The 13,824-nt window shown below is 39.2% G+C and overlaps 1 protein-coding gene across 1 annotated transcript in view; it reads right to left on the bottom strand.

Annotated features, from left to right (window-relative positions):
- LOC119740389 (arginine-hydroxylase NDUFAF5, mitochondrial-like) overlaps positions 1-13,824 on the bottom strand; it is a 94,917-nt gene that overhangs the window by 21,856 nt on the left and 59,237 nt on the right. Inside the window, exon 9 of the mRNA XM_038215668.1 lies at positions 6,366-6,452. Within this exon, the coding sequence (XP_038071596.1) occupies positions 6,366-6,452 (87 nt within the window). The remainder of the gene's footprint in view (positions 1-6,365; positions 6,453-13,824) is intronic.

The raw sequence follows: 13,824 nt of genomic DNA, 5'->3' as shown, positions 1-13,824 counted from the left end.
CATAGCAAACAATTTGGCAATAACCAAATAGTGAAGACAGAATTTCAGTCGCCAACAAGGGCATCACAAGAGAGGTGGTGGGCAGGGGGCCGCTTGCCCTCTGCCCCCCCCCCCCCCCCCCCGACAAACAACCCTCCTCCCCCCCCCCCCGCCCAAAAAAAAACCGGGGGGAATAAAAAAGAAGAAGAAGAGGGTGTGAAGTCACACACATTTGACATAAATGGGCGTCTGCAGCGGTGTCAATGGGTGGGTGCAGTGGACAAATGTCCCCCGCCCACCTTCGAAAAAATGATAAATTGAGAAAATGCCTGAGAAAGTTTGTACATGTACATGTGGGGAATTTTTTTTTGAGATGCCCATGGTCTCCGACAACTTGCTCGAAGGATAATATAATATTTTTCTACAATGTACAGTGTACATGTTTGCTAGAAATGAGTCCCATGTTCTGCAGATAAACTGGGCAGCTTGATACCGGTAGCTGAATGAGGCCTTGAATGCCGATTGAAATATATTACGGGAGAACAACCCCCTCATCCCTACCCAAACTACAGTATATTGTACATTTCTGGGTTCATTCTGTTCCCAATCCATATTTTAGTTGATAACAAACTGTTACAAGATATGATAAGAAAAATTACGTGTACATGATATTATTACAATAACAAGGGGAGAATGTTAAAATCATGCTACAAAAGCTGGATTCAAATACATTTTACAAAAGGAAATTCCTGAATTTGATGATACGTTGTCCCCCAAGCTATACATTGTACATCTCTGGGTACATTCTTCTTTGTACATACTTGAATCTTTGAAATCTTTTGTTTTACATACTTCAATCTTTGAAAATGTTATCATCCAAGAATTCCATCTAAGTCACTGAAATGTGAATAAAAAAAAAGGATTTATTTTAAAACAATAAAGACCTACAACCACATGCCCTATGCACATGCCCCCACCCACACCCAGCAGAGGTCTGTGCCCCCGGGTGTCTCCCCCTCCCCATTTAAAATCTTGAATTGCACAAAACCAAAATATCAGCTGCCTTCAGTACCCCCTTGCTACATGCCCGCAGGTGCCCCCTTGACGTTTAACCCAAGTTTATGCCGATGCCCACATGTATGTATGTATCCTGTTAAATGTTCATTTTTGAACAATATCACAAAAATCTATGTGCACAATTTAAACTACTGAACCAAAAGAAATCCTGTGTGACAGCATTTGGCAACATAGTACAGTACAACTTCACATACAGGTATACAGTACGCAGCAGCACAAATGCTGTATAATTATCCTTTAATGACCGTACAAACTGCTGGGAATTGCATCATGTCCAAGCTAAACACATGTTTAATTGAAGTTGACGAAGTATGACTGGCATGTACAGCATTATATTTCCCGAAGAGTACCCGCACATAAACGCTCAGGTTTTTTTTCTCTACGCACGCACAAAAAGTACACTGACTTGTCCGCTGCATGTCAACTGACAGTGCATTTATCAATTGACAATACCACTTAGCCATTATGATGCCTCCCTCCTTCTATTGGTGCAAGCAATTGTATTGTTCTTGACTTGACAAATGACATGGGCATGAAAACCAACACATTCACTTAATGTGTAAAAAAAACCGGGGGGGGGGGAAGCTAATTAAGTCTCATACACATTGAACATATACCAAAAACACCTTGGATTATGGATTGGCTGCAAATTATTGATGGACTGGTACGCGTGTTACTCCATTTAGATTTATATTTGATGGGGGTTAATGGAGTTGAGATAATTAAGAAAATTGTTCAATTTTTCAAGGAAACACCAACATTGCAGACATTAATGCAAATCACCCTCAAAATATATTCCTCTTCCTACAGTTAAAACTATGTGCCCATTTTATAAGTGGTAGATGGGGATGGATGCCATGCAAAGACAAAATATCCCCACCCAAATCTCACACAAAATTTTAGTGTGGTGCCGATCCCCACCCATCCTCCTCCCCACCATCTCTCCCCACCCTCTTTGCACATGTACTCCACCACCACTGCCATGCCAAATGACCATGCATGGTGTGCACATGAATCCCCACCCACCAAAAAAACCACAAACAATAATAATAATTATAAAAATATAAAAATACCCCATTTTATCACCGATAAAATAATAAACGTTGCATATTTTTTGCAATAACAATAACAATGGGCACTTATAACTCTTTTATTATAAGATCAAAGCGCTTTACATTATTATTACCCCTGACCATTGAGCCAATGAAACATTCCGCATACAGTCTCAGCTCTCTGGGAGAGTATACAGCTCGATGCAGCCATTTCAGCACAAGGAAGCTCAAATCAATCACAATAATCATCTCTGCCCTCTAAGGTACCCATTTTACTACTGCATGGGGAGAAGCAACTGCCCAAGGGCACACGCACCACAACCCCAGGCTGGACTCGAACCCGCAGCCTGCAGAATTACCCACTGACCACAACTTCAATCCCCATACCACGAGGCCACAGCACTCCACGAAAATAATATAAAAGTGTTTTTAATATTTCTTTCCCCATTTTGTTTGTTTTGACATCATCTATTCCAGCCAGTCAGCAAATCTGAATCAGTTTGGGCCTTGATGAGACACAGTCGATGGTGGATACTACCTCACACTTAAATGTACCAGCACCTTTGTATGAATTGTAAGTCAAAAAAACAGAAAACAAGAAGCATGGTGTTGGATTATCCTGACCACTTTGCCTGCTGATGAAGCTGTTCTAAGTCACAGCAGTCATCCCTGCAAAATTACAACATGTCCAGTCACCACAGACATAGGGATGTTAGTCAAAGCCATAATAGCTCACTGAAATGTAGACAGACGCTTTTCTCTTCAAATAATCTAGGGGGGAAAAGCTGAGAGTAAATTGGTTTCTCTGCAAACCTAACTTGACCCAAAGCCACCATGTTATTGTTGAACAAAACATTTTTTTTTTAGCAGGGTAATATTGATTACTCGCACTATAACATACAGGATGTTATCAAACATCTCTTTCCAATACGCAGCGGTTTTTATTTCCCAATGACGCTCCAAATTGCCGCGACCTTTGGAACAGGCACTTGGAGTGGGGCTAGGCTCCATCAAACAATTTCCGATGTCTGCTCAGGCAATTAGCTCGGCTGATAATACTTTTATTTTCAACGTGGAGAAGATGGGGGCTGGGGGTTACACAAAATGAAATACCAGCAATGCCATGGCAACCACACTTCAGTATATGGAACACAGGCATGATGGCGCATTTAGGAAATTGGCAAAGCTCCAAACCCATCTCTTTTTATTGCTCTGCAGCTACGTTAGACTGACCATTTGACAGTCCTTGAATCACAGTTGAATGAAAATGTTAACACCTTGATCGATTTCAAAACTTTTGAATGCATGCTATCAGCAACAGGACTAAAACCACGGTTATGACCAAGAGCTCAGAACCACTTTCACATTTATTGGAGAATGCAGCAGCATGTTTGTCTGTCATTTGTTCTTTGACATTCTCAGTGTCCATGTTTTTTTAATCATGTAAATGCATGTCTCTACATGTGTACATGTACATGTATGTACACACTTCGGCTTCTCATATGCCTCTATAATATGATGATAAATTGTTCCCATTGTTCTTTACTTTGCTTTTGATAAAAATATTGGTAAGTGCATTGTACATGTATCATTGAAATGATAACAAGAACTGTGGTATTGACTGAACTTGAAAAAAATATTATCCTACATGTACAGGTCAATATCCATTAAGATGTATTTTACCATTAGTGATCCACACTACAGCAAGTCAAAACATGTCAAAATCCACACTTGGATGCATTCACGCTTGTAGGGGCATTTAATCCACTGGGAAGCTGAACTAAAGTTTACATTGAATACGGACAAAATACTAAGCAAAACAACACTCCATATGTTTTGTTTTGAAGACAAACAAAATAAAGTACATGTACTCTTGTTGGGGCATCAATTGTTCATACTCACTTTTCACTACATTTTGTAATTTCATTCCTGGCAGATCAGTAACATGGACGTTGTACATGTTCTCAGGTGCTACTTCATTTTAACATGATACATTGTACAGCCAAACAACATAAACAGAATACGCTTGTCAAGTAATGTTTATAAAAGGGCCGCTTCCTGACTTTCCAATTTGACATGAATCATACATACATGTACATGTATGTGTGTCAGATGCAAACCTGCTACATGTAACTCATGGTTCAACACATACTTTGTCTCAAATGAAGACAATGTTCACCGGGACCAAAATGTGCGAGATATTAGTGAGCAATCATCTGACTAACAGAAATTAAAAATTAAACCCATTTTTTAAACTGTTCAATAAGTTCCTCCAGATTGCCCACATGAAAAGAGGAAGCGTTTAATCGAGTTCTTCCGTGGGAAGCGGTCGTGCACCACGTATGGAGTAGATTGTCTTAATTGACATGATGCATTTCACTGACGAAGGTTCAGGTAGTTCAGTTTTCATGATTTAATTCAATTCGTCGGGAGCTTGTGTTTGAATAACAGTGGTTTTATTACACAGTGATTAATGGACTGCCCCCTGAATTTGAACGCGACTCATCACGCCCATCCATTACATTCACGTTTTTGAAGTTTCTGTGGACGGCTGTGCATCTGCACTTAATCATTGGGTCAAGTTCCAATTCAACCTGCCCCACTCAAAGCCATTACAGAAATTGTGGGCTGAACTTTTTGTTGTTGTTCATCAAGGGTCCTTTGTCGGAAGGAGAATGAGGTTAAGATGCTGCCAGATTTCCCTTTAGAAAATTAAGAAAAAATTGAGAACTAGAAAACTCCAATCAGCGAATGAAATCTCGATCCTCAAGTGAATTTGAGACGGCACTTAGCGTTTTTTTGCTTAATCATAGTGATCGAAGCTTTAGGACAGAAAATGTACCGGTATTAGTGTTGCGCCGTATGGAGACCTGTACATATGATTAGCAATATGAACTGGCTAGGAGAAAGTGCATTACATTGTATGTTGGGATGTCTTCAAGGCTATGTCACCTGAAGCTCTAGTCTCTAACAAAGCAATCCACAACAGACAACTGGTACTGCTCGCTGTAGTACATGCAAACCCATCAATACTTGTATGTACATGTACTTTCATCTTTCATGAAAAGGAAAAAAAAAATGGCCCTTTGCTCCTTCAGTCTGCTGTGCTGAGAAACCCAACACCAGAACCTGAGTGGACAGTTTGTGTACACAATTCAGAAAAGCAAATCTCTGCAAACAGGGACAAGGAGATGACGATGGAATATTGACCCATTTTTCTAACCCTTGTTTGATTAGAAAATAATGGCTGACTGCAGAAGTGACATCCCTATACTCCAGTTTACACAGGTAGTTTGGGGAAAGTGCTCTGAGAGAGTACCTTTGGCTGTACTCTCAAAATAACAATGTTTTCGTAGCCTAGACGTGCCCATCATTAAAAAAAGACGATGTTGTTCTTTAAAGGACAGGGATGATGATGGCAATGATTTTAATGACAGTGAACCTAACGCTGAACCTTGCCCTGTCACTTTATTTTTAATGCATTTTCAGTGAAACAAGCAAAAAACCTAGCGTCAAGAATTTGTTGAATTCAGAATACTTCTATTTCCCAAACATATTTTGACAATGCTGTGGGAGCAATGAGGCAAACTGCAAATATTGGAAATGATTCTAAGGCCTAATGAGGAGTAGACTAGAATGAGAAACCAGACCAGAAGCAGAGCCAGTGAAACAGGTTTACAGCCAGAAACAGGGACCTCAGACTGTACCAAATATCAAACACAGGAACAGCTAGAACCAGATTTACAGTGTAGAACCGGGACTTGGCCTAGAACCTGAACCAGAACCAGGGCCTAGAACCAGAACCAGAACCAGGGCCAGAACCAGAACCAGCACCAGGGCCAGGACCAGGACCACGACCAGGACAAGGACTAAAACATGAACAAGGACCTGCAACCATGATTGGTACCAGAACCAGAACCAGCTGTTACTTGAACCAGAACCAGCACTAGCACTAGAACTAGAACCAGAACCAGTACTACAAGAACTAAAACTAGAACTGGTGCCAGATCAAGAACCAGGACTAGTACATGTACCTGATCCAGAACCAGAACCTTGACTAAGATTAGAATTAGAAACTGGACCAAAATCAGACTCAAACTTAGTACAATAATACCGGTACCAATGCTTACTACTGGTACACTTAGACCAAGAGTAGTAACCAGAATTACATGAATGTATGAGCAAGAGCTGCTGTTTAGTCAAGGCCAGAACTCTGATGAAACCATTAACAATTAAACCACAGCGAAGAAAACTCACAATTGTCAGCATGTTGAATCCAGCTCTTGTCAGTAAATTGCCCAGATCTTGCATGTCTGTGAAAGGGGAGATGTGTGGAGCAAAGCCCTGCAAATGGAAAACAAAATACTACATTTATAACAACTTGTACTTACTGTATACATTATAAAACAGTCATGGCGCCAGTCATGGCTACAGGTCCTTCAGTCTCTTTCGTCATGAAAGCATTGTACGGTCTTATTACCTGTAACATTGTCAGACATGGCATCTTGGTCAATGGCACACAGAAACTGTGAGGTTTTGTCATCTCAGAGCTCACACACAGAGACTTCTCTGCTCTAGTACAGTGAATGTTTTTGCTGGTGTATGGGATGACGGTGACCTACCCGAGTCCTTCAGATCTGATGCACTTTTTTTTAAAAAAATACCGAACTCCCCATTTAACAGCTACATTAACTCCCTTTAGGTGCCATTTCTGCTGACCACAATAGTTGATTTTTTTTTTAACTAAGTCTGATTTAAGTCAGGGGGAGGCAATTTTGTTCTCATTTTTTAACTGAAGAAGTTTTCTGTTTAATTTTTATCATGTTTCCATTACATTGTGGTATTTGAATGTATTAATGGGGATAATCTTCTTAACTTTGTAACATTTAAACACCTGTAATTTTTAGTTTTTATAGATTTCTATTTTTGTGTGTAGCCAGAGGTATTGGAATTTGCAGGCCTTCGGTTTGCAGTTTTTCGCTAAACTTTTTCAATTCAGGGCATACGTGCCTCTGGCTTTCGTTCTTTTTTGGGGGGTAATTTATGATTTTTGTTGTGTTTGTTTTTTATGCCGAATAAATAAAAATTTAATAATGATAATAGTCATGGCATGAGTGCATATAACTGCATCACAATATCACATGCCTTGGAATGAGGAGAGGCACATCTTTATTAACAAACTACACTGTACATGTGTGTGTTCTGCACAATGTACAGTGTATAACACTGACAGGACTCAGAAGAAGCTACATATGAGGATGCAATTTCACAAGGTTTGAAGCCCAAGTACTGATTTGCAAGTCAAGCAAAATGCACAAAACTCATTCTGGGCATGCACAGTAGAACATGGCACTTAACATGCTAAATGCCTTCCATGAGTCAGGTTGATGGTGATAGAGTACTTTCTTTTGCTATTTCAATTCTGAGTTTGAATCACACCCAAGATAATTTCGTTGGGTGCCCAGCAGAAGGGCATATGAGCGCTCTGACGCAAACATCGTTTTCAAGAAAATTGCATTGAAAGGTATTATGAAACTAATATTCTCCCACGCGTATTATAAATCAAACGATTTTGAAATTTGTCACACGTACATGTATCAATCATGAAATTTGAAACAACCTGTATTAATTTCTGACGAAAATGTATAAATTTCATTAAAATAGAGGCAGTTTCCTGCATATGCCCTTTTGCTGGGAACATTTTGGTGATTACGCGCTATTGCATAAGGGCTTACGCCCATATGCCCTTCTGCCGGGCACACGACGATCTGTGGATTGGGTTTTCCAGTCACAGTATAAAAATATAATTTTTCCTCCAACCTTCAAAACTGGACTTCATTCTCAAATGTGTGTTCTGTAAGTTTGGTATTTGTGACAAACAGAATAAGCTGTTACTTTTTGGGAGGACGTGCAGCTGGTGAAAGTCTTGTGGGGCCATTTAAGAAAATCAGGAGGAAATTGATTGAAAGCTTTGTAATACATGTAATACATGTACATCAATAGAGAGGTTGACAGTGCAAGAAGGGGCTGAGATAAAGTGAGAAAGGTTTGGAGTTGGACGAGGGAAGTCTCAGACTCAGATTGGGAGTTTAAATGTGTGCAGAAGTATTTTGGAGGGTTTTTTTTTGGGGGGGGGGGGGGTTTACGCATAAGATTTCATGTTGATAAACATTTCAGCCAAAGAAGGGGTTTCTGCTGGGCCTGAATGACCAGCCTTTGATTGACCAAATATCCTCTGATCACTGACTGAACTGCTGACTGACTGAGTCGCAGAGTAAACATTTCCTAAATGGACTCTTGGGTCCAGCTTGATGAGGTCAGTCTGATCTACACCTGTGTTGGCAATGTGCTTAAACTTGGGAGATGACATGACAACTAATGGTTTGATGCCATACAAGAGAAAGGGTTTCATAAAAAAAGGAAGCCTTTTCTGCCACTTCACGTGCAAATTAGGCAGAAGAGTGCGATCCATTGCCACTCAGATACAAGTCAATGACCTCCACGAAAACTTGCTACGAGTAAGTCTACGTGTACATTATGCATAATCTGTAATTTATGAAGCAACGACATACTGCTGACTTCATTTGGAGTTTTTTCCTGGAGGGATGGCCGAGGACCAACCGAGATGATCATTGGTGTGAAAAGGGAACTCCCTTCTGGGTGGATCATTGCAATCTTGAACGACTGCAATCATGCATAATGGATGTCTCCCAGGAAATCACAGTGGGCCTTGGACCATTGGATGGGCTCGGATTGGAATAAGAATCCATTCCGACGGGCCGAAAGGGGAACTCAGTGGGGGTGTCACAGTCACTGAACATGCCATATTCAACTAAAATAAAAAAATCAATATTTTGACGGATATGCTGTACGCTCCCATAAAATATGTGAAAAACAAATGACAATGTAGGCAATGCTTCAATTAAGTACAGGTCACTGGTGTATCTCCTACATGTTCATGTATGTATACATACAGATATATTTATCCTGAACAAATTCTGAATTAATCAACACCGAAAATCTACATGTACAATGAACATGTACAATATCTGACGATTCCAATTACATGTAGCTTCCAAATTTTGGTATCCAAAAAAACAGCAGTTTGAACCACGTGTGTTGGTTTATTTTCTGGTTTTCAATATGAATACACCTGGACCTACATGTAGATGTGTACATTGTCAAGAAAACTACCGTAAACTGATCCCCCATTTTAATTTTTTTTTTGGGGGGGGGGGTCCCAAATAAGCATGCCTATTCAGGAACATAGATCAGACATTTTGCTCACTCATCTTTGCCAAACACTTAACATTCACACATGCTTTGGAAAATGAAAAGTGCTGCATGAATACATACATTCTTGAGTACACAAATCCTGCACGCAAGAATACCATGCAATTTTTTTTATGCTGTTTGGCAATAAATAGCCTCATTTTGTGCCGGAACAAACAATTAATCACAAACTGTGGCTCCAAGTCTAAACTCAAACGATTAACTCGAAAACTCAATTCGTTCAGCATGAATGATTTTGCAATTAGTGGGAACAAATAACCTAGTTTTCGCCCATTAAAAAAAAAAAATGAAGAGCAGACTGGTTCAATTTTCTATTCCTCCATTAATCCAATTTACAAAATTCATCAAATACACCACCACAGGAAACTGACGAAAATGATGTATGTACCGGTAGGTGCATAATCATAATAATTATAAAGCTGAGCCAAGAAATTGACTGGACAGGGATTGGGACTTGCACTTTCCAGAATCATACCAGCGCAGTGGCTCTACAACTGAGCTACAATGTATATGCATCCCTATATGCTGCTCCTTTCACTGGAATGTCTATCCAGAGGTCACATGATCAAATCTCACTCCAGTCGATTTTTTTTTCAACTTTTAATCCTTCTGCTATTTAAGCAGTCACAGACAGTCAAAATTTTCATCCACTTCCTCTGTTATACTTACATGTATAACACAGGCTAGTCACCGGCAGTCAGATCATACCGGTATGTCAAGCAAGCACTGTGACTTAGTCAAAATTAGTCAACAGACCATGATGAACAGACAAAGTAGGCAAGTTGTGGGCACAGCTGGCTTATCAATTACCCACAGTCAAAGCAGAGCTGTATCGAGTTACATTTCCAGTCACTGCCAGTCAATCCTGCTTTATGTAGGCAGGGAATTCTTAACTGTTGAAAACAGTCACTTGATTGAGTTTGACTAAAAGGACTAATTGGCACAGAATGTACATTTGCATAGGAGAGTTAAATAATAAAATGGTTAAACTGAAGCAAATGAACACACACCCCATATACATGTACTTACAATGTAGTTTGCCTTCTTTCATAGGAGTGTATAGTCCTAACCCAAAAAATCCTGATAACTTTTCCTTTTTCACTTCTTTCCTTTCCATTTCTATTAACAATTCTTTGTGGGACTCAAATGTAGTACTGCAAGATAATTTTTTTTTAAAAATCCATTCAAATGACCCTGCAAAGGTTTACTATGAGATACATGTACACGCACATGATGTCTCTTTGGTGGCAAATTTCTACACATGTACCAGTACATATACTCAAACAGAAAAATGCAGCAGTTTGCACACAACGAGCATTCCTGCATCAATTGCCAGTGTAAATTATGTACACTGATGACATCATGATTCTTAAATGTGTAAACCTTTGCGAGATAACTCCACCACTGATCAAATAACCTACAAATTAGTGGATGCCTTTCCTTTTAAATAGACATTCTTCCCTTTATTGCCAAGAGACTCAACATACAGTACACGCCAAATCAAGGACCCCCCCCCCCTCCAAAAAAGGGGAAAAAATAGTCGACATGTAAGATGGCTGTACATGTATTCAAACAATGATGCATCCACGTCTACAGTACCATCTACAGTATCGTCTTCAAGTCTGCAGTATCATCTTCCGTTATAAATACAACTTCCCGGACAGGACAACCAACGGACAGACTATTCTCACCGGGCAGCTGACATCAAAAGCCCCGACTAATTGAGTGGGCATCTTTTTTCCCCCAAGTCTCCTAGGCAATTGCGAAATGATTCGTAAGGAAACCCTTCTCTTCACCCAATGTACATGGCTATCCAGACTGAGCCTACAGTACTTGTTCCTCCAAAATACGTTCCTATTTCAGGGACGTTATTTACCGAGAGGAGCTGTGACAGTAATAAGCTGCACTTTCCGGGGATGGATTTTGAGACGCATCACCCGTGGCAAACTATTTGATCACTGGAATTGAATCACAGATTTGGAAACAAAAGCTTGTGTGCGTACTTGGTGCACTTATGTCCAGTCCAGTAGGCCTTGCTTCTGATGTGAATGTAATCCTCCTTAGGTTATTACCGCGTGCCACAGTTCATGTGCCACCAAGTAATTTATGAAGGACAACCTAAAGCATGCATGTAAATGGGTTCAAAGGAATGAATGACATGTTGATTACAAAAGCTTGTACCCATGCACATGCAAGAATCGACACCAATCACTGTCAGATCAATTATGCGGCCGGCATTATGCTTTGCTGCATCACAATGGGTCTTCTGTAAAATGATTTGTACAAAAAACATAGTGAAAAACAAACTTGAAACTAATGTGGTGACTGTCAGATCAATTATGCTGCCCGCATTATGCTTTGCTGCATCACAATGGGTCTTCTGTAAAATGATTTGTACAAAAAACATAGTGAAAAACAACCTTGAAACTAATGTGGTGACGTTGATGGATTTATGCAAACAGGCAAAAAGGATATTTTTTCTTTAAATTAGGTTTCTGCCTTCCCCGGGCATTAATTTGATATGCACTGTACAGGGTGAGCCAAAAAGAACGTGAACCGACTTAAAGAATTTTTTTCTTAAAAAACAATCGAATTTGTATGAAGTACTGTACAGTAGTACACATAAACTACATGTATCTTAACAGAGCATGTTTTTTCCAGTCATCTCAAAAAAAGAAAAAAAAGAAATTGATCCATGCTATCAAGAATATGCATGTTTTAAAAGAACCCAATTTTTATAGCTGTCCATGGAATGCCACCCGAAGCTATTGCTGACTTAGAACTACAGATTTCACACAAGCATTCAAATACAAATGAGATTTTAATCATTTAAATAAGACTGAAACATTTAATTATTTTTACTGTCAGATTTTGTGTTTTGAATATAAGGAACAAATCATCTACTTTTTTCTGATATATTAATGGCGATTTTGGTATGTTTTCCTTTGCAAGTTCTCCCCCATTCATCGAGGTGGGAAAACGTCCATGATGTTTCATTGTACCGTTACTTAAAGGGAATGTACATGTACATCATTGGCTTTTGCTGTAATTTTCAAAAAATGAACTATTTGAGGGGTTAGTATAATAGATCAAATATTGTTACACTGACATGTTTGAAGTTTTGTGTTCGAAAATGCTGGAAAAACCAAGAAAAACAAAAATGTTCAAGTAGACTGGTTCCCTGACCCCACTAAAGATGAAATGGATCAATTTATAGATGCCAGAAATTGTAAGGTAAGGGAACCAGTCTTGCTGGCCTGCACCTGTTCATGAACATGTAACCAATAGCAAACAAGATTTTGACTCGAAAAAAAATAGGTAAATTTGGAGCAGTAGTTGAAAAATAGTTAGGTTTTTCCAACGGTGCTCGGCCGACCACCGTTAGAAATGTATACAAAAATACCATTTTCTTGAAAATGACTTCACACCAGGTGCCATACTTAATTTTACAGGATGCTTTAGACTGTCATCAACCAACATCCTAGTAAGGAATTTCGTAAAAACTTGGTAGTTTTATTTCTTGATGTTTGCAAATGTTGTATATTCCCTTTAATGGGTATTCATCAGTTCGAAGAACGGTAAATGATCAGTGGTGGATATAGCTGAATTCTGTGATCTTCATATTAATTACCGTACATTTCATATTAAAGACTTAGGAATAGAGTATGCAAATTACGTGAAATTTTCACAGATCTATACTAGTCAATAACATGTACAGTACTTTATGCTTGTGGCCGGGTTTTTTTTTTTTTTTTTAGGAAATGGAGCAAGCCACATATTTTTTTATTTTTTTTTTAATTCGGTCACTTTCTTTTTGACTCACTCTGTATGAACTGCCTGAGCGATTTGTGAAGAAAGAGATATTATTCAAAATATTTCTAGGCCATGTGGATGCTGTTCTTAAGGGAAAACGACAGTTGCTTTTGCACTGCAGTGACTTTCTTTATCCATCCAAGACTCCATTTGTACTTTACGCATGTTGGAAATGAAAAATGGCAGCATCCCCTATTTATTTTTTGTAGTCCCACGTTGAAAGACAATTTATTGAGTTGTGGTGAATTTAACTTTGGCGTACGGGTATGGAAACCATTAGATTGCTTCCCAACAAAATAGAGGAACTTGTTGTGAGAGTTTTCCAAGCTTTTCCTCCCTGGCAGTAAATCCACAGCTGGGTTTGCTCAGCTGAAAAATATCCTTCTGCCCGTTTGAAAGGTCTGCATTAGGTTTATTACAATGCATAAATCAAAAGGTGAGTGACAAGACGGCCATCCGTAGTTAGAAGATTGGGACCATTTGCGCTTACGCTTGGAGAACCTGAAGCTAAAACTGCAAGATTAGGAGCCGTCACAATAGGTCGAAGATTCTGATACATTAATGGTAGATGATATCTTACTTGAAAAATTGTCAATGTACATGTTTGTGA

The sequence above is a fragment of the Patiria miniata genome, unplaced genomic scaffold (assembly GCF_015706575.1).
Source record: "Patiria miniata isolate m_02_andy unplaced genomic scaffold, ASM1570657v1 HiC_scaffold_5, whole genome shotgun sequence".
In the NCBI taxonomy this organism is placed as follows: Eukaryota; Metazoa; Echinodermata; class Asteroidea; order Valvatida; family Asterinidae; genus Patiria; species Patiria miniata.
This window is presented reverse-complemented; position numbering and strand designations above follow the sequence as displayed.